The sequence below is a fragment of the Hippocampus comes genome, unplaced genomic scaffold (assembly GCF_001891065.2).
Source record: "Hippocampus comes isolate QL1 unplaced genomic scaffold, H_comes_QL1_v1.1 scaffold132, whole genome shotgun sequence".
In the NCBI taxonomy this organism is placed as follows: Eukaryota; Metazoa; Chordata; class Actinopteri; order Syngnathiformes; family Syngnathidae; genus Hippocampus; species Hippocampus comes.
In genome coordinates, this window is record NW_017805467.1 from 3,138,461 (window position 1) to 3,160,100 (window position 21,640).

Genomic DNA, 21,640 nt, shown 5'->3' on the forward strand with positions numbered 1-21,640 from the left:
CAAAACATTGGCTCCTTTTTTGGAGAGGTCACAGACATGATAGCAACACCCGAACCGTCCTCCAGAAGAGAACAAATAAGGAATTCAAAACGTCTAATGCGCCAAAACACCACGCAGTCACTGAAATAAGCACATTTGTTGACAAACAAGCTGTCAACTTACTTGCTTGAAGCGATGAGGAGTTGCCTGCTAGCTGTCAAGACTTTGCCGAAGATCGTACCGGTGAACAGGATGCATCACTCCATGCACCAACTGCACACTTTCCGGTTGTGTGGCGACGGAGATCACGTGCTGCTGCGCATGTGCACTCACCTAAGTTCAAAGTGAAGCTCAAATTTCAAACACTCAGAATTCTCATTTAGAATTTGTATTGCTTATAGTTCATGTCATTATATTTTTGAATTTATTATGCTCGTTATGATCCCAAGGGGATTTTTTCAACTCATACCGCTGTAAATCTGAGTCACACCCACAAAGTAATAAATTATTAAAATCTAGTTGTGTTTAAATATATATATATGTTTTTATGATTTGATTTTTATAGTTTAGCCTGTAAAAGTTTGCACAATAGGGATTTTACCATGCATTGTAAATAATGTATTGCTACGTTCCATAAAATAATTCAATTGTTGTATAATCTAGCCCTTAATTCATAATGAATATTACCAAATATATTACTATTTTACGTATTTTGTTATTTTGCAATCATTATGAATCAGCACAAAAAAAAATCTCGAAACATTTACTTGCATCTCTGATTTTAAAAGTCGAACAGTGTTATTTAACAAGAGACATCCTAAAAATGAAACATTGTTCGTTAATTAAAACGATACATGAGTTTAAAAACAAATAATACAGTACATCATAATTGCTCAATTTTCAGAAAATTGGATCAAATAATTAAACAATTACAATTCAGGGACTCCCAGCAAATGCTCACTTAGTGGGTAGAATTAAAAAGTGTTTTTTTTTTTATCCATCCCTGTATTGTGTTGAGTATTGCAGTCAATATACAGTAAAATAGTTTATAATTATAATTCATAATTTCATCAGGTAACAATAAAAATGTTTATTTTTGTTATTACATGTTTCTACTGTACATCCATATGCATTCATTTTAATGTAGAATATTTTCATGGAAAATTTCACAAACCAAAGATGTTGTAGGTAACACAACTCATCAGAAAAGATTTATGTGGGTTTAAAAATAATCACACATGTCCATTCGAAGCAATTACAAATCTTTATTTGTCAAAATGTATCACTGTCTAGTGTTAATGATCATATGTATGTTGATTTCTCTATCAACAGTTCAAAATATGCTTTTGTTGTTTTAACAAGTAGCTACATAATTTAGTAGGTAATAGAAGTGATGAAATGATAGTGATAGATTCTTTGTAACAAAAACAGTTTGCCCTGACGTTGTGTATTGACTTTTATAAGCACATCACGTAACGATATACGAGTACATTTATTTGCCCTCACTCACACAAAGTAAACAAAACTTTTTTTTTTTTGCATCGAGGGATGAAAAGGTATGCAAACATAAAGTTGCTATTACCAATTGTGTGATTTTATGCAAAAAAATAAGAAAAATGGTTGTAGACTCGGAGAAAAAATCGAATATTCAGGACTATCACAGCGACATTGTTGGTCACAAAGATATGGCATCGAAAAAGTGGATGTTCTCACAATGTGAAGAGGAACACCACCACCGTCTTCATTTTAATGATGCCACATGAGAGTAATAGCAAAAGCGCAAAAAGTAAATGACTATCTCCGCATCAAAGCACACAAAAGACACATGCACGTAACAAGCACGTCCATCTGAAACAACTGATGAGTCATATATTTGTTGTCAAACTTTTTTGCATCTGAGTCAGTAAAGACTAATGGCAAATGGGTCAGTACTATGTCCTGCAACATCCAGCAGAAAAAGCACGCCGTAGTTCTCATATATGGTTGCTGCCTCCACTTATATTGTCATATAAAAAAACGACTAATAAAGATACTTCAATCTTGTTCATAATAGACACATAAGAGCACAAAATTGAAGGTCAGTAAGTGACCAAGCAAACCAGAGGGCTTTAAACGACCAGTGATTCACTCTTAATTACTGTACCTCACATACTCATGATGATGTGCCAATAAAATGTTGAGATTAAATCTGATGAGTTGAGACTTCAATGGATTTCTAAAACATCTTGCATAGAGACAGAACCTCCTTTAAAATGGAGCATGCACTGAGAAAATACAGATCGTTACAGGGAGTACGACACAACTGTCTCAAAAATGACGTTTTTGTTTTTGAGTAGATATGTAAACGCTAACTTAGGTCAGATAGCCCTCGGTCTATAAACTGAATTAACAGTCAAATCACAGTGTAGTTTACAAACAGACATTGCACATACACCAAAAAATAAATAAAAAATAAGGTCAACTAAATCAGTACAGTACGGTAAATAAATCTACCATAACAAAGCATCCATACAGGATCCCAAAACCGCTTTGTGTTCAGCGCTTCTAGCTGCAGTGTCACACTTCTGTGCTGATGGCTCGAGTGTTTGTGTAGAAATCCGGTGCTTTGCTCCGCGGATCTTCCCTCAGCAGGGATCCGTGCATGGCGGGCAGCGGCATGGCCAGCGCCTGGTTCTCGTAGTGCGTGGGCATGTAAGTGATGCGCTCGCCTCCGTTGCGCATCTCATCAGCGGTACGGATGAAGAAGGGTGAGTCGTACGGGGAGCAGGTGGGGCAGTAGCGGCGACGCCCCACTGTGGCTTTCCTGGGTTTGGACAATGCAGGTGGCTCTGGGGGTGAAAGTGACAGCGGGATGCCAAAAGTCCCATCCAGGCCAGAGACGCTGCAGGTGTTGCATTCAAAGCGTTGCAGAGAGTTGGAGCTACTATCAGAGCCATTCTTCTTACAGCAGTAGTACTGAAAAGAAATCAGATTTCAAAACATATCAGCACACAAACTTAAGAGTCTTTGCAAATTCTGAAACTTTACAATTATACTTGTATCATTTCAACAACCACCATCTCAAGATAAAACCCCCAAACTGTTTTATACAGTGATATCCGAAACTTAACAAGCATTTAGATGTTGAAGCATTAAATAATTTGCGTTTTCATGTCTGCAACCCATTTTTTTTTCCAACTTCAGTGAATCAAGACCCCTAGTTTCACCACAACTGTAGATATAATTGTGAAATCCAATGTGATCTACTATAAGACATCCATGAGACTTGAATGCAGCTTTTCAGTGACAATTCGGTTTTTGAACAGCCTTCTGGACGGATTATGGACAAAAACCGAGGTTTGACTGTACTTAAAATGTTTAATTGTGACTGTAGTTTGTCGCGTAGAGCCACACTGCATTATACTGAGACCAACTTCAACTTGGTAGAACTACAGGAAAGGGGCGGTAGACATTTGCAAAAATGACTGAATGGTAACTACACCGTGTGTCGGTGGGCCTAATGGTTTGTCACGTGAGTTGTATTGGCACACAAAAACACACGCAATCAACAAGGAGGTGTACCTGGAGTCTACAGTAACAGAGCACAGCGATGATACAGAGAAGTATCACTGTGGCCAGTATTCCTCCAGTTATGACAACAGTTCCAGCTGTCATCCGACCAGCTCTCCATCAAACTCTGTCAAAGGTATAAGAGACGACAACAAGAGATCACGCAATCAGCAATCACACATGCTTTTTGTATAAAGTCTTGCTCTCGTTAGTCTACACACTTTTTTTGTAATTCAAATGATTTGTTTCAGTCCCAACTGCGAATTATGGTGAGCAGATCCACCTCACAGTTACGAGATTCTCGGTTAAAATTTCAGCGGAGTCTTCAGGGGCAGATTTGAAATGTTCTTCCCATAGTGATAAAACATGCATCTTAAGTCCATTGAAGACTGTAAATTGCAAATTGTGAATGTGAATGACCGTTTGTCTATATGTGCCCTGTGATTGGCTGGCAACTAGTCCAGCGTGTGGCCCGATGTCAGCTGAGATCGGCTCCAGCTCGCTGAGGCCGTAGTGAGGACAAGCAATATAGAAAATGGATCATTCTATACATAGTACGGTATCCTGTGTATATATATTATTTAATCATGTACCGTTTGCAATTCACTACTGCACTTATACTATGCAATATTCAGTGGGAGTTGCCGCAGACACCGGTCCTCCCATTCTCTCCAATATACAGTCCCCTCCAACAGTATTGCAACAGCAACGCCAATTCCTTTGTTGTGTACTGAAGACATTTGGGTTTCAGATCAAAAGAAGACTGTGAGACAAAAGTTGAGACTTCCAGCTTTTATTTGTACGGTTATTTACATCCAGACGTGTTAAACCACTCAGGACAGAAAACCTATTGTTTGAATTGCCCACTTTTCAAGTGGGCAAAAGTATTGGAATGGTCATAATAAAATTAAGTAAATATTAAGCATAAAAAAATAACATTCATTCAATATTTGGTGGTGTAACCCTTTCTTGCAATAACTGCATCGAAGCTGCAAGTCATTGAATTCAACAGACTGTTACATTCTACATTTGAAACACCTTTCCAGGCCTTTACTGCTGTCTCTTTCAGTTCTTGTTTGTTTCTGGGGCTTTCTCCCTTCAGTCTTCACTTCAGGGGGCTCTATTTAGTTAAGAGCTTGTGACTCACTTGTCCAGTCTAAGACCTTCCACTTTTTCCCCCCTTGTTGTGTTGGCAGTGTGTTTTGGATCATTGGCTTGTTAGATGATGAAGCTCTTCCCGAGTTGTTCGCTTTCCTGAGTCGTTTAACACATCAAGATGTAAATACTGTGAAATAAAAGCTGGAATCCAGAACTTGCGTCTCATATTCATCTTTTGATCCGCAACCCAAGTGTCTTTTGGAGGGGACTGTTGGTGCATAGATAGTGGATAGTGCCACTTGTATGTCTATTCTCTGTATTATTATTATTCTGCGCTGTTTTGGGGTCTCGGGTGAGGGAGCAGTTTGGGCCTTTCCGCCTCAGTGGTACAAGTAAAAAAAAACAAAGTAGCAGTAAAACCATTAAAGACTAATTTTCATGTTTTATTTAGATTTGACATCTCAATGAAAAGGTTTATTGAAAGCAGCCACAATTATACGTGCTGTTAAATGGCATTACTGTATACTCACTTTTAGGTAAAGTTCTGCTTAACACCTGGAAAACATTACAAAGAGGTGTTTTTTTTTTTAGTGACAGACAAAAGCGACAGATCAATGTCAAATTAGATGCACTTACATCAGAAGAGTGTCCCTTGGTAATTGGAAGGTAAACGGTAACCTGAAGTCAGCTCAGAGGTTAGTGCTGTGGTCCCACCTCTGGATGAGCACGCTTTATGTTCATCTCTGCGGAAGGAACCAAATATTTCAGTGTTGCTTATACTGCCTTGATGTCATCTGAAACTCATTTTGACGGCTATATCTCCACAAGGTGGCGGTAAGGGACAGAAACTGGCCGTTGAGAACCAGAGGAGTGTGAATAATGCCAACTGGTAAAGGAAGAGGGGGGAGAAAGGGGAGCATAAAGGGGAGCATAAACCACCCGAAGGAACAAAAGAACAGGGAGTGAGGCAAAAGAAGAAGTAATAATGATGCAAGATGAAGAAGAAAGATGAAAGTTCTCTGTGTAAGTGGATTCACAGCAAAGTTAGAACTGTAAATACATAAATCGGTCCATTCATGATATGATCCGCTTATTGTCGCGAAGGTCACGGGCATGCTGGGGCCTATCCCACCTGTCTTCGGGCAGTAGACAGGGTACACCCTGAACTGGTTGCCAGTCAATCTCAGGGCACACGGACGACTGTAAAATTGTCCACACAATGTTCTAGCTCTTCTTGTCCCTTCTAACACAAGCAGTGCACAAGCTGGTTCATCAACTGACAACTGGCAACAACAGAAACGAATTTCCTCATCCCAAATCAGTATACCTAGTTTGGACAGATGACACGATGATGAACTTGGATCAAAACACTAGTGATGGGAGGAGAAAAATACTGGAGCAGTAGGTATCCAAAGCAGACTTCATCATTTGAAAATTGATTCTGATTCTGTAACAGGCAATCTGCTGAAATGTAAGCATTACTTGCCTTACTATTCAACCTTTTCTGTTTCAGAGCAGTAGCTAATTAGCTTTGAGAGCTGTGGTTTTAGATTGGTTGTCCAATGTTCCATTAGTGAAAGGATATTGTAGCTACAAGACAAAGAACAATACAAGTCTTGAGAAATCTGACGAAGTGGTTTTGCAGCTTCAACAAACACAAACAGGAACTGATTCGAATTCCCCGCTGAGGAGCATCCACGGCAGGCCCCGATCTGCACCACTACACCACAGGCGCTGAGCTAATGCTTCTGTCAGATGGCACTTTTCCCTTCAGTTATTCGCGGAGAACAAATAGCAGACTCCCCTCGACATCATCCACCAGCAGAACTTTCTGCAAAGGCTGCAAACTCAGAGCCAAGGCGCTATGCAACCTGTCAGAATGAATGCATGCATATTGAGTTCAGGTCCATAATTTACATGGAGGCCTAAATTTGTTTTATGTTCGCTTCAGTTTGCGAGCAGTGTGTGGGTGTGTGCTGCAAGAACCAGCACGCACATTCACATTTGCACACACATACATGAAGGCAACTGCAACAGTCACCGTTGGGACCAGATTACAGTGGCCCTCAATCCCACGTATTGCCTGGATGCTGATAAGGCTCTTGACACATACACATGGTAAAGACCCAGTAGTCACAAACGTGCACTCATGTTGATTGAGGGAATAACAAAACATTCATTTGATGGGAGAACACGATCCAAATGACACTTAAAAGCTGTGATTGCATTTGATTCGATAGGATCACTAACAAATATTGCAATACACGAAACATTCTCAACTGTTCCATTCCTCTGATTATTAATTTAAGAAGGTTGCTTGGGCAGAAGCAGTACATATTTGATTCATAGCATGGAACATGGGATGAATTTTAACCTATATTTTGTGAAACATACATGGGATAAGGAAACAAAAATATCTTAAGTGACCACACAGGCAAATAAGCGTGCCCCTATTCTGTCAATGAAAGAAACCCACAATAGTCCAAAGTAATTAAAAAAATGAAATATCAGACATTCCTTTTGACTTTAAGATGCAATACAATTATTTTAAATCATGATGATGAATTAATTAAACTGGCCCAGACAAAAATTACACTAGCCTAAATGTAATATTTTGTTGCACATTTTTTTTGCATTTTGCAATTGTTTTGGGTTTTTTTTTCCGCCAGGCAATTATCGGGATCAAACGATTTCTCTAACTCTGAAAGAGATTTCTTATGTTTGCCCACTCCATGAACTGCACAAGTTCACTTGTTTGAAGGACACCGTCTGTAGACTGCATGTTTCACCTCCTTCCACATACCGTATGGTGAATAAGATTTAAATCAGGGCTAATACAAGCCTATAACAGATAGTCCAAATGTTGTTCTTGGCCATTCTTGGGTGCATATTTTTATAGGGCGGAGGTCCGAGGTTTGATTACAGCCCCGGCCTTCCTGTGTGGAGTTTGCATGTTCTCCCCATGCCTGCGTGGGTTTTCTCCTGGTACTCCAGTTTCTCCCCATAATACCAAAAACATGCATGGACGATGTGATTGTGAGCGCAAATGGTTGTTCGTAAATGTGTGCCCTGTGATTGGCTGGCAAGTAGTTCAGGGTGTACCCTGCCCCAGCATGCCTCAGCATGCCCACGATCCTCGTGAGGATAAGCGGATCAGAAAATGGATGGATGGATGGTTGGATGTTTTTATGGGACCTTTGACTTCCTGCTGAGACAATTTTTTTTCTAAACTGAACAGCACATTTCGCTCCAATCTTCTGCACTGCGCTATGAATAAATGTAGTTCACTCAGCAGGATTGCTGAATGTCATGGTCTACTCTGTTGTTACGGTATATGTTACGATTGTTTCATGGACACCAAAACACTGAGCACTCAAGTACCAAATTACACTCCACATGGTCTGCTTCTGTTGATTTTCTCCAGGTACTTGCACATTTCAAAAAGGAATGCATGGCATGTCCAGTGAAGACTCTAAATTGTCCAAGTATGAATGTAGCATTTCGATTGATTATAGAGTATGCACCTTGCAACTCACTGGCGACCAGTCAAGGGTGGACCCAATCTCTTGCCTGAAATCAGCTGGAATAGGTTCCAGCTCACCCGCGATCCAAATAAAGACAAGTGCTATAGGAAATAGATGAAAAGTAATATGTAATCCATCGACTAGGATGGAGGTTACATGTCCGGCTGGATGGTGACCAAGTAAATAATTTGCCAATTGTATCCACTTGTTGTCATTGTAAATGTACCCACTCCGGTTATTTTCTGTTGTCCTGAACCATTGTCTGACTTCATGTTACGTACCTGAATCTTGCTGTTTTGGGGACAATCAGAGTAATTAACACCAACCTGACATATGCCCTCCCTGCCCCAAACACCCCAAAGACCCTCCCTTAGCTGTTTCTCGTTCTGATGGAATGTTCCCAATGGAGTCATTGCCATCAGTCTTCAGGAGTACCAGAAAGGCCTTGGCTTGTCCAAGGGTTTTTACAAGATAGATTTTTTTTTTTTTAACTCATGCCAGCATTCATCTTGCATGGCAGTCTCTCAGATAAGCTTCTTTTATGCTGGATGGCTGACAGAAATACACAAACTAATTCTTAAATTGAATCAGTTAGCTCACTACCGGTAATCAAGAAATGTGGGTAACCTTCCTCCAGTATTCCACTCGCAATTGCAAAAGTCTATTTAGTTTTTAAGCCACAGTGTTGAAATTTGTTTCCCAGCAAAGACATCGTCAGAAGCATAAGCAGTCAAGCCATTCAGCAGCATCCCTCCATCTGTTGTTCTAATTAGGGTTGAGCTGGAGCCTATCTCAGTAGACCTTGGGCAAGAGTTGGGTTACATCCTGGACTGGTGCAACAAGCATATTAGTTAATTCAAAATTGCTTCAGTATTATGAAATTGAGTCTTGAAATAAGTAATGTCTGACCTTGCTGGTTTGCAGCTATGGCTTTCTGGCACTGAAAACAGCTCTGAACATTAACAACACACAATACACACACACACACATATTATATACTGTATATATACATATTATATACTGTATATATATATATAGATATAGATATAGATATTACAAATTTTATAATGATTTTATAAACGCATTTCAAAGTGTAAATGGTGAATGAAAGTCCTGACAAATACATTTTAAACAAAGCATGCAGAAATTTCTTCCCGCAGTATGGGTATTTTATGGGAATTTTATCTACACTTTGCAGCAGCTAAACCAAAGATCTAATCTCGCATGCACCATTCAGATGAACATAATGAGTTGACGCTGTGGTAGGAAACTCAATACAGCAGCAGACACAAATTAAATAATGGGATAAATGGTGGACGAAATTGGATTTTAGGTAATGTGAGCTGACAATAATTTAACAGTTATCTTGGTAGTGGTTCCATTTTAAGCACGTGCACGATAATGAGAACCACTGCAGGTGCAGTTTTCTTTACATGATATTGTTGAGTTTTTATTGACAGTCAGAGAGAATTGCTCGTTATAATTCCTCACTTTCATGTACAGACGACAGGGGCGCTGATTAGTGTGTGTGTGTGTGTGTGTGTGTGTGTGTGTGTGTGTGTGTGTGTGTGTGTGTGTGTGTGCGTGTGGTGGTGGGGGGGTTATGAAAATATTTTCTGAGGACTCTGCTACCCCATCGATACATTAGTTTGTATGCATAGTTTTATTGCTAAAAGTGAAGCCCCAGAAATATTTGCATTACGTGGTTAGCCAAGGACGGACAGAACAGACGCATGTATGGAGAAACAAATGCGATAACATGTTCTTGTAACTTGTGATAATAAACGTCATAGCTGGAAAACTGCGAGGCGGAAAAAAAAGCAGTACAGCTCCGGACATTTGTTGAAATTTTGCCCAAGCAAACTAATGCCAACTTAGTTGCAAAGTTACTGACAATCCTATTGGAAATATTCAGAGAAGAAAGCAAATAAATAAGATGAACAATTCATTGCTGCGCCTGGCTAACGACCCGTTTCAGAGTGTACCTGTCAGGATAATGTTTTGGAATTCCGGAAATGCAGGCTCAAAGTGCGATGACAAAAATATTTCTTGACAGAAAAGCACACTGACAAAGTACAAAGAGAAATCACTGGTCACAAGGAGCTGGGAAAAACAATGCATGAAGAAAAGCGCTTGCAAAAGGCAAGGTACTTGGGAACACCGAGAATAAACAAACAAAATGTCAAGAAGCCAATAACGTGAAGCCAAAGAGCAAGAGCAATAAGAACAAATAACAATACTTACAAACTACAGTCTATGAATAACAAGAGCGACTGTGAAAAGTATCAAGAGCCCCCCACCCCCTCAGAAAAACAAATTGGAACCCAACAGCAAGCAAGGTCAATCATCTGACAGAGAGTAGCAGAAGCCAGAGTCCTTAAATACAGGGCTAGTGACAGGGAACAGGCGCGCCAATTGGAGGGAAAAGCCCTTCAATCCAGCTGGGGCTGAAAACAAAAACAGACAGACATGATAGTAGCCCACCTCACGCATTAAGTCAGCTCGGATAGGGTATAGCTCAGAGCTCACTCAACAAAGTGGTACAGAAAATGGTTGAAACAATGTACTGTGAACTGCACATCCATGCCCTGGACTTACGTAATTATTTTCATGTCATGGATCTTCAAAATGAATATTTGCTTCATGAGCTCCACAAATGAGATCAGATTTTTAGATCTGGAACAATTGCCAACAACATGTAAAAACTTCAAAGCAAACTGCCAACAAAATATTGCTCAAGCTTCACTCTCTTGCTGCTCAATCAAATAAAGTTGAGTGGGAAGGGGCTGACAAGACTAAAGAGCAATCAAGTTCAATTGCCTGCTTCTTCTGCTGGTGGCAACGAATGCAGTGAATGCAAAGAACCACTCCCCAGAATCATCCACTTCGACTAGGACACAAAAAAAGCACATGATCGATAGTGGTGCTTCAGCGACTCTGTCTTGCGAAGCGGAAGAAAAAGGCTTTCCAGGCTAATGCCCTCTCTTCATGCCATAAACTCCAAATTTATTATTGGAGTGGATTATATGATGCAGCTATTCAGGCTCCCGCCGCCAAGCCTGCCAGCTTCTGATTCAGCTCTTCAAGAAAGTTGTTGTTATTCCGGAAATTTGTATTAAAGGCTAGTTGAACACACACACAACAGTGAATCCTGCCACAACATGCTCAACAAACAGGGCAGACAAAAAGAGCAGCTTGATTCCTGAATAACAGCACTCAGAAAATTCACCACACACAACCAGCCCAACCAAACGCATTTACACACACACACACACACACACACACACACACACACACACACACACACACACACACACACACACACACACACACACACACACACACACACACACACACACACACACACACACACACACACACACACACACACACACACACACACACACACACACAAACACACACACACACACAAACACGTGCTGCGCACATGCGCAAAAAGGGTCTCGATATTTATATTTACCTCACGTGGCTGTTGTTTACGGCTAAGAGAGAAACTGCAGGAAAGTAGATAAGGTGGAGTATAATACTCAAGAGTCCGGAATCCAATTACGTTTTCATTTCCAACCCCGTCCCCTCAGTCAATGAGTTTAATTTCCTTTATGGCAAGGCCAGAATTAAGAATTGAAACCTGAACTTCAGAACTGTCAGGCGGATGCGCAAACAAACAAGCATGCCCTGCTAACCACAAGGGCACCTTGCTGCTGCTGATTATTATTTTATTTATTTGAATTTTATTCTCTTAAAGGAAATTCAATATACCATCTGCTATGTTTTTTGGTTGTTGTTGCACACCATAACTGCAATGATGAGCATGGGGTTTTCTTCATCCTTATTGTATTGGCATGAACTAGAAAAACTAGAATAGCAAGGTAGAACTATGTCAAGCAAAGTTGGGAAAAAAGAAAGGAAAAGTGGGAAAAGTTATATAAATGTCACATAAAAAAAAAAAAAAACATCGGCTGTGCTGTTAGGGGTATGCATACGAGAAGAGCACCTCAACTAAAAACAAAAATATTAGTCACCATTAGCTACTGTGTGCCTCAATGAAACGTGGCCATTTGGCATATTCCAATAAGCCTTTATTATATTGCCTGAGGTATTCACTCAACCGCCTTGACTATTCCGGAGTGTTCAATGTGACTTTTTCCCTTTGCAGCCAAAACAGATGTGGGAGTATGGGAATGTCCAAAATCACTTACAGCATACATACTTGGTATATGCTGAAATTTTTCCCTTTGCAGCCAAAACAGATGTGGGGCAAGAAGGCCTGGCTCTCAGTCTGCGCTCGAATTCACCCAAAAGATGTTTTCTCTCGGGTTGAGGTCAGTTCATTCACGTGATACTCTGTCATCAATGTCCTTCTGTTCCTTGTTTTATACAACGGTGCACAGTCATGTTGGAAAAAGAAAGGGGCCAGCTCCGCTGTTCCCACAAAGTTGGGAGTATGGGAATGTCCATAATCACTTACAGCATACATACTTGGTATATGCTGAAATTTTCAACATAAAGAGTTTTTGGACAATTCCATGCTCCAAACTTTGAATAGTCAACATTTCTCATGAACACACTCATAAACCTTGTGGGCAGCCTTCACAAAAGACGCTCCAAACTTTGAATAGTCAAAATTTCTCATGAACACTCATAAACCTTGTGGGCAGCCTTCACAAAAGAGCTGAAGCTGTCATGGCTGATAAACGTGGACCGATGTCATTTCCAACGCTATAAATTACAAATGCGATGTTTCTTCAATTCGTTTATGAATCAATGCAGGTGAGTGACTATTTTTGGCAATATAGTGTAATAAGCAGAGGAAGGAAGTGATACTCTGCAGACAGCAGTGCATCACTCGTCTTTATGAGGTTTGCAGATGTTTCACCAGAGACTCTTCAACACTTAGCAGCAGTGGTGCATCACTTTACGCACACCCAGATCTGTGACGCTGGCAGCAGGGAAGCGATGGAATTATTGTTCCCCCTATCTGCTGGTCAGCACCATTGCCACATAAAAGCAAATGAAATGGTCCAGCGTCTATCCTTGAGGAGTAATGTACCATGATCGCGATTTCATTAGCGGATATTTCCGCGGACGTTTGTGTGTGACGGTGATTAGATGGCAGTGAAGGAAGGAAGGCAGCAAAGAAATCACGACTGCTCAGTTGCATGAGATGCGACTCAGATCAGGGCAGACGGTCACTTTTCCTCATGCAATTCAGAGATCTGAAGGCCACGAAAACCACTCATACAAACATTTGGTGAACGATAGCAAACTTTGTGCGTCACTGTCACTGTCACTAGTTAACATCCTCTTACACGTAGCTATTAGACGTCACACTTCTCCCTTACATCCCATCCATTTCTGCTATTTGATTTGTTTTTTTCTTTCTTATTGTTCTATATCCTAGAGGCGAGCAGGAGTAACGCAGGAGCGGTCGCTATTCATTGCCGACACTCGTACGAGTGACCCCTACTATCATCACACTGATAATAAAATGATAAAAGACAGAGAAAATGAAGAAAGGCCCAGTGATCCAATACTTTGCCCTCAGCATAAAAATAAAATGAAGCCTCTGTATCTGTTAAGTTGATATCCAGTATGACAGGTTGTATTAGAAATTCACCAGAACAGATGAGATCAGATAAAAATGTGTTTCTGCAGATAGCATCAAAGGCTATTCCTGAATGCGGAGCTCTCCCTAACAGCCGCTCTGCTATTCATCAAACCTTGTGGGCGGCACATTGCAGGGACGTTCTCTGCAACCTCACCCCTTCCATGCATTGAATACAATGACAAAAGTAATACTCTTGATATTTCCCAGTGTCTTACAGTAAAGTGGCAAATAGTCATCGTGCAGGACAATTGGCTGAAAGCACGTGTTCATTTTCAAGGGTTCAGAATTTCCATGTTATGCAATAGAATTATTATAAAAGGCGACAAATGACCTAAAGAAGTTGTCTTAGCTAGGTTAATGATCTTAAAACGGATTTTGTACATTTGGCTGTGCTTCATGGTTGTGTCGTCATTGTGACCTGAGTCAAACTCCAATTAACACTGCAATGTTGTTGAATGCAATTTTCAAATCGGAAAGGCTGCAATTTTAAAAAGAAAAAAAACCTGCTTCATTTGGTGAGTCGGTAGGCTTTATTTTTTTATATGCAGTATATTTATATTGTATTTATTTATTAAATTAAATGAAACAAATCTGTATTACTGTTGTAATCTGATTTATGAACAGGTGGAGGGGGGAGATAAGTCTTTCATTTGATTTTATGGGTCATTTGCCTTTATTTTAGCATAAACCTTAGTTATAAATCCCAAATATTTTTGTATAATAAATCTGATGTTTTTTGTAATACAGATGAATTTGAAAAGAACAATTGCCTATTAAATCACAATGCCGACATTGATGGGAAAAAATGGGATTAGTGTTTGAAAAATTCGATCAATCCTAGTTTTGAACTTATTGCAACAATAATTTCCTTCTTGTTGAATTCCTTGGACTCTGTTTCATAACTCGGTGACTTCTTCCCATGTGTGATAAGTTGCATAGCATGTTGCTGATCAGTGCTACGACTCACTTTGGTAATTAGTATTGGAAAAAAAGGGCTCTCTTGTTTAAGCTTCAAACAAAGCTTGCATAAGACAGCTATTGCAAGATCTGTGCTGATGAAGTCAAATAAAGTTAAAAGAGTTTCTATCTACCAACTTGGTTCTCTGGGGGGGAGGGGGGATTCAATTCCATCTGCAAGTATCAAGTTGTTTTCCTTTCTATTCTCATGTGGTTGAGTTAAGAGTAAGTGGATTTCGTGACTGGGGATCCAGAGGAAATGTCTCACGCATTGTACCCAACGGCAACAAATAAATATTTGATGCATTGGTTTTATCTATGATAATGCAGGACTGCGATTCAATTAAGTAAATTCTTTATTTGCATTACATCTTAACAGGAAGTGCAAGTGTGTGAATAAAAGAGGTTATATAATGCCAACGTGTCTTTAATGTGTGTGTAGGAGTCATTCAGTGGCACTTTATACTTGCAGATGACGCTGTTGGCGCTCCAACGACCTTGACATACATGGCAATGGCGAGTGATGAAAAAAGCGGAAGGGGCGTGGCCTGTACGGGGCGTGGCCTGTACGGGGGCGTGGTTACTTACTGGCACTTTATACTTGCAGATGACGCTGTTGGCGCTCCAACGACCTTGAACAACAGGCCTTGAACTTCTCACGGCCTCACTTTGCTTCAAAGCAACAGTGACATCTACCAGAATTTGAGTATGAAGGATGCTCAAGACAGAGGCACTGTTAATAAATAGTAGATTGTCCTAGACCAGTGGTTCTTAACCGGGGTTTGATCGAACCCCAAGGGTTCGGTGAATCGGTCTCAGGGGGTCGGCGGAGCATCTGCCGGAGAGGTTAAGACACACCCGACTCAACATGTTAATTAGTTATGACACGCCCGCTTGGCCATCACTGGCTGCAGATGATCACATGATATTGCTTGTCCAATCAGTGCTGCAGGAAATTTAGTTCGCAACTGTCATGATAGTACGTTGTGTGATTTTATTTTATTTTTTTATGTTTTAATACATGTTATGTCGAGCAAAAAAAAAAGTGGTCAGACGAATATGTACCGCATGGATTCCCATGCATCACGGAACGTGCTATAAATACAGCCGAGTTGAGTGATGGGACTCAGCATCCTAACTGCATGATTTGTCATGCCAAGTTGAGCAACTCTTGTCTCGGACCAGCAAAACTGAAGGAACACTTCTTGAATCAGATTTTTATTTTTCAGTAATGAAGGGTTCGATGAATGTGCATTTGAACTGGTTGGGTTCGGTACCTCTAATAAAGTTAAGAACCACTGTCCTAGACTATCTACGATTTCTGGAGAAATTTTGTGTGAATGCTGAAATGCAAAAATATGAATAATGATTTGCGTTTGGTAATGTTGGTCCAGGCTCCAGCTAACCTACGGGCCACAACCCTAACGAGGATAAACAGTATAGAATATGAATGGAAATGGATGCCATGACACAAACGTATGCAAATGGTGTGGTGAAACACTCCCAGTTATAATGTACATACATTGGCAGATGTTAGTTTCTGCATTAATTGCATGTATAGTATATACTGTATATGTACTCAATATGAAGCCTGTACTTAAACACAGCCCAGAATCCTAATCAAACATTATAGTAGCGGATGTCATTATGAATCTTATTATGAATTTACTTCTCATGACTTTAAATATTTTGATCACTGTAATTGTCGTTTTTTATTTTTTATTAACAGAACCCATAAAACAATAAATGATCTGACGAAATGAAAATGACAAAGATGAGGCTGTCTCTTACTGAAGTTGCAAGTAGGCAGAGTTCAGTGTCCTGCCCTCCAGTTCCATTTCAGTTAAATTACAGATGCATGGCCCAAAAAAAAAAAAAGAGCACCATTTCAGCCATTTTAAAGCGTTCTCAATAATTTACACAGTGCTTCTGAAACTCTTTCCTCTTCTCTAGTTTGTTTCCAATGCACTACCCCACAACCCTAAACAACCCTGTACAAACAAATACGGTATGTACACAACACAAACACACTTTAGGCCTGATATTTACTCTCTCCTAAGAGCAGTTCAGAGCCACTGTTGCTAAGCATGACTTATGCTGCATTCATCCCCAATTTGGAAATGATAGAATTCTTTTCCGTAACTCAGTAATATGGATGTCTTCCAATAACATTTCTTATTCCATGAGTACAAACTTCAATTTGTGCTATTGGTGTTCACCACGGTGAAACATATCAGCATCGCATCAAGCAGAAACACTTTTATAAGGGACACTTTTATACGTTTTGCCAATGGAATCTGTTAAGAGTGGACGAACGTGCACTGTAGCGCACGCAATTTGGGATTGAAGGTCCATCGATTAAGTGACAACTAGTCAACAATCAAATTTATGGATTATTATTTTTGATAATTGGTGAATCATTGAGATCCCCTTTTTGATTCAAAATCGTCCGAATGCTCAGAAATTCAGCTTCTCGGCAGTAAATATTGTCTGATTTCTGGAGTCCATAAAATGATTGCTCAAACAAAGTAACCAACATTTTCGAGGGCAATTTCAAAAGTAGAATCCAAATATCTAATTAGTTTTTTTCTATATGATCTCATTTTTTGTCATTTGAATTTTTTTGACAAAAATTAGATCTCTGCACAGTTGTAAGGTAAATTAAATCAGTGTAGGGGTAGAAGAGCACTTGGATTTACTTGTGTCATGTTTTGCGTGGTGGTAGTTTGAGAACCCCAAAAAGCAGGGAGGCAGGGAGGAGCAGGGTGGACTGACCAAGTTGTATTTAACCAAAAAATGCAAACAGGAGTACACTGGAAAAACATTAACTCAAAGTACTCGAACAAAGTCCTGGTAATCACAAGGAACCAAAGTAACAAAAAAACTATGACAGAAAACAAAACATGACAGGAGCACACATATACTCACAACTCACAATGAGCCAAAAAAGACCAACAGAGCTCAGGGAACTAAATCCAAGCAAAGTAACGAGACACCGGGACAAGACACAAAGGGTTGAGGAGCTGATTGGTTAAACACAAGGGGCACAGATGACGAGAACATGTGGTGACAAAAAGGGGCACATGAGGGAACAAAACCAAACTGAAACCAAACCAAAACATAACAGTACCACATGGACGTGGCTCGGCTCAATGTGGACGTGGACGGGGCTCGACGTGACGGGAATATGGGACGGCTTGACCTTTTTTTTGTTTTGAGTCAGGGTTTTAGTTTTGAAATTGTCTTATTTTTGACATTGTGCACCTTATCCTCTATGTGCTCCTACTGTGACATTAATTTCCCTTTAAGGGTGAATATACGTTTTCATTCTGATTCACTTTTGATCAGTGCCATGTGAAAGTGTGTGCCCGGAACACATGCGTGTTTCTTCCTTATTATTTTTTCATTCTGGTCGGCGGACAAGGCACCGAAACGGGAAACCGAAATTTTAAAAGGCAAACGATTCCGGGAGAATCGGAATGTTGGTCCCCATTCCTATTCATTCAACACTTGATGTCCAACCCTAAGTACACCAGAGGTTTGAATTATCGCAACACTAAATACCCCATGGCCATGAAATGGTTAAGCTTGAAACGTTTATGCATCTTTTATTGATCAGGGTAAGGACTCTAGATGACAACAATGTACAGTTGTACATTATGTCTCAAAATAAAGGACTTCAGTGATGTTAATATTCACTGAATTATATGTGTACATTTACAATATAATAAGAGGTTGGCTTGGTAAAGAGACAAATATGTACCGGTATTTTCCAAAGTTTCGCTACTACAAATATTTTTTTGTGGCTGCAGTGCCGCATGTGATAGGCCTGACTGCAGACACCTCTGGGAAATCATCCAATTTCCTGTTATATCACATCTACCAGAAGCGGAAAATTTAAGATGTGTGGTGTGTTGTGTTTTGTGTAGGGGGGTGGGGGGCTTTGTGGTGAGCGAGAGAGGCTGCTCGGTAGTTATTCAGTGTGGCTGTATCTTGCAGCCTCCTTCAGTCAGAAGTGGGTCAGATCACATGACACCTGCTTTTATACGGACTTCGTTAAATGTCAGGTTGCTGACATGCATGTACAACCAGGAGACAAGACAAAATTATAGAGAGGAATCTCTAATTGGCAGAAGGATACAACTCAGCACGCAACATGTTAGTGCTCAATATATCACTTCGTCTTGCAAATATACAATAATAAAGCAATATGAATTAAATGGATAATACTTGCAATTTTCACACCAAATTTGAGCAATCTCCCGCTCAGATTTCTATCAGTCATCAAAGTTTCAGTCAATGAATGTGCCTAAAAGATTATCCTAAGGCGGGGTTGTGATAAGAGTGATTGTTCCTCCACAATCAGCTTGGAGACCCGTTGTATTTGCCAAATAGAAGATTCAATATTTATGATAACATTTCCATATGTTTACGGCGATCGCAGAGTTTGGGTGATCCACAGACTCAGTGATTGTGACATGAAACTAAATGATAGCCAATTAGGAAATGACCTGAGGCTTATGCAGTTGCCAGACACAAATTAAGGAGCTGCTGTTTGTGTTGTATAACGTGTCACCCAAATCATTGACTGAAAAAAAAATATATATATATATTAAATTAAAAAAAAAAAAGTTTACATTCCTACATGCATGCATGTCCGCAACCTGATATTCCATGCTTCAAGATGACTTTGAGTGAGAGGTGGTGGAGTACACCCTGGATTGGTCACCAGTGAATCGCAGGGCACAAATAGACAATACACCAATCACATTCATGTCTATGAACAATAGAAATGCTACAATTAACCAACTATGCACGGTTTGCCATTTTGAGAGGAAACTGGAGCAGCCGGAGACATACTCAAACACAGATTTACAAACTGTAGGGCATAATGCCAGTCATCAGGTCATCATGCTGCCATACATCCCACTTGTACTGATACAGGGCGGCCCGTGTTATGGAGAGCTGGCAAGAGCCCGAGTACTCCCTCGGCTGACACCAGCCAATTGCAGGGCACTAATTAGACAAATATCAGCAATTTAGTAATTAGTTAACCTAACACACATGATTTTGTAGTGTATGTGAAAAGTCAGAGCACCTTGAGAGACACTCAAAACCCAGGTCTACTCAGAGGCAGATGTGCTAAACATGTACTTCATAGGGCATTAGTGTGCTCCTTTTTCCTTTACTTTTTTCCCCATATTTGCAGTCTAGGTCGTTCCTACTCCTTGCAGGTTGTTCATTTGGCACAGTGACACACCCACCCCCACACCATATTAACTTCGACGTTTTAACATTTTATCCCCACCACATTTACATACCTGAGATAGTTACATGGCGCGTTCGGTTCTGCTCGCGATGGTCTCGGTTGGGCAGATCAAGTCAGCAGCATCCTCAGCAAACAAGTACTGACCCGTACCCAACTATCGCGTCCAAACTAAAGGTCGAAATGATAGCCAATTTGGAAATGACCTGAGGCTGACGCAGTTGCCAGACACAAATCAAGGAGCTGCTGTTTGTATTGTATAACGTGTCACCCAAGTCATTCACTGCAAAAAAAAAAAAAAAAAAGTTTGCATTCCTACATGCATGCATGTCCGCAACCTGGCATTCCATCCTTCAAGATGACTTTGAGTGGGAGGTGGTGGAGTACACCCTGGATTGGTCACTAGTGAATCGCAGGGCACAAATAGACAATACACCAATCACATTCATGTCTATGAACAATAGAAATGCTACAATTAACCTACTATGCACGGTTTGCCATTTTGCGAGGAAACTGGAGCAGCCGGAGACATATTCAAACACAGATTTACAAACTGTAGGGCATAATGCCAGTCATCAGGTCATCATGCTGCCATACATCCCACTTGTACTGATACAGGGCGGCCCGTGTTATGGAGAGCTGGCAAGAGCCCGAGTACTCCCTCGGCTGACACCAGCCAATTGCAGGGCACTAATTAGACAAATATCAGCAATTTAGTAATTAGTTAACCTAACACACATGATTTTGTAGTGTATGTGAAAAGTCAGAGCACCTTGAGAGACACTCAAAACCCAGGTCTACTCAGAGGCAGATGTGCTAAACATGTACTTCATAGGGCATTAGTGTGCTCCTTTTTCCTTTACTTTTTTCCCCATATTTGCAGTCTAGGTCGTTCCTACTCCTTGCAGGTTGTTCATTTGGCACAGTGACACACCCACCCCCACACCATATTAACTTCGACGTTTTAACATTTTATCCCCACCACATTTACATACCTGAGATAGTTACATGGCGCGTTCGGTTCTGCTCGCGATGGTCTCGGTTGGGCAGATCAAGTCAGCAGCATCCTCAGCAAACAAGTACTGACCCGTACCCAACTATCGCGTCCAAACTAAAGGTCAGAGAGGCTGCACACAGCGAACACGGACAGCTAATGCGGAACAATAGAGCATGGTCACGACGGTGAAGGCGAGGAAGAGCTTTTACGCGCGCGGTAAAAAAAGAATCACAACATTCGACTTCTTGAGCACTCAGGGAGGATGAACAGCTCCTGGGGAAAGCAGTGAAGACAAGAAAGTGAAAGCTGAAAAAAACACGACCCAAGTGACGACTGCGAAGGGGGAGGCGCATAGAAAATGGGAGCCGCCCTCAACGGACTGCTTTGCATCCTTCATACGCACAAAATTGCAGCGTTAGGATGTAATATATTGTTACAAATTACAAAAATATTGCAGTATGAAGAAAAACATTACTTTTATTTTATTATTATTTTTTTGATTGAGCACATACACCAGGTCAAAGGTTTTTGTATTGTATAAAAACAAAGTAAACTGAACTGGTTTTAGAAAGTGGGATTGCTGACGTCACAACTATTGCGTGAATGAGCTGTGTGCCGTTAAGGTGTGGAGTGTAGCAAGT

General features: G+C 40.5%; 2 protein-coding genes and 1 long non-coding RNA gene across 9 annotated transcripts in view; 1 reads left to right on the forward strand and 2 right to left on the reverse strand.

Moving 5' to 3' along the window:
* The window catches only part of rabgap1l (RAB GTPase activating protein 1-like), a 118,572-nt gene extending 118,288 nt beyond the window's left edge, over positions 1 to 284 (reverse strand). The window contains exon 1 of the mRNA XM_019875197.1: positions 163 to 284. The gene's annotated coding sequence lies outside the window, so the exon portion shown is untranslated. The remainder of the gene's footprint in view (positions 1 to 162) is intronic.
* Positions 285 to 1,224: 940 nt separating this feature from the next.
* Positions 1,225 to 21,126, reverse strand: LOC109519147 (protein FAM163A-like). Of its 7 annotated transcripts, XM_019875522.1 has the most exons (6): positions 20,058 to 20,165; positions 5,687 to 6,216; positions 5,263 to 5,369; positions 5,157 to 5,181; positions 3,541 to 3,655; positions 1,225 to 2,934 (listed from the first exon to the last, which is right to left on the reverse strand). In XM_019875522.1, exons 5-6 carry the CDS (start codon positions 3,631 to 3,633, stop codon positions 2,536 to 2,538), a joined length of 492 nt encoding a protein of 163 aa, XP_019731081.1. In that variant the 5' UTR covers positions 3,634 to 3,655; positions 5,157 to 5,181; positions 5,263 to 5,369; positions 5,687 to 6,216; positions 20,058 to 20,165; the 3' UTR covers positions 1,225 to 2,535. The 7 variants fall into 7 exon arrangements, 6 of the variants coding, with proteins under 6 accessions (XP_019731081.1, XP_019731082.1, XP_019731084.1 ...); XM_019875523.1 differs by lacking the exons at positions 5,687 to 6,216; positions 20,058 to 20,165 and adding an exon at positions 20,998 to 21,126; XM_019875525.1 differs by lacking the exon at positions 5,687 to 6,216 and having other exon boundaries at positions 5,305 to 5,369; positions 20,058 to 20,152.
* Positions 20,091 to 21,216, forward strand: LOC109519148 (uncharacterized). Its single transcript, XR_002168885.1, has 2 exons — positions 20,091 to 20,179; positions 21,120 to 21,216. It is a non-coding gene; the product is annotated as an uncharacterized LOC109519148 (long non-coding RNA).
* Positions 21,217 to 21,640: the final 424 nt, after the last annotated feature.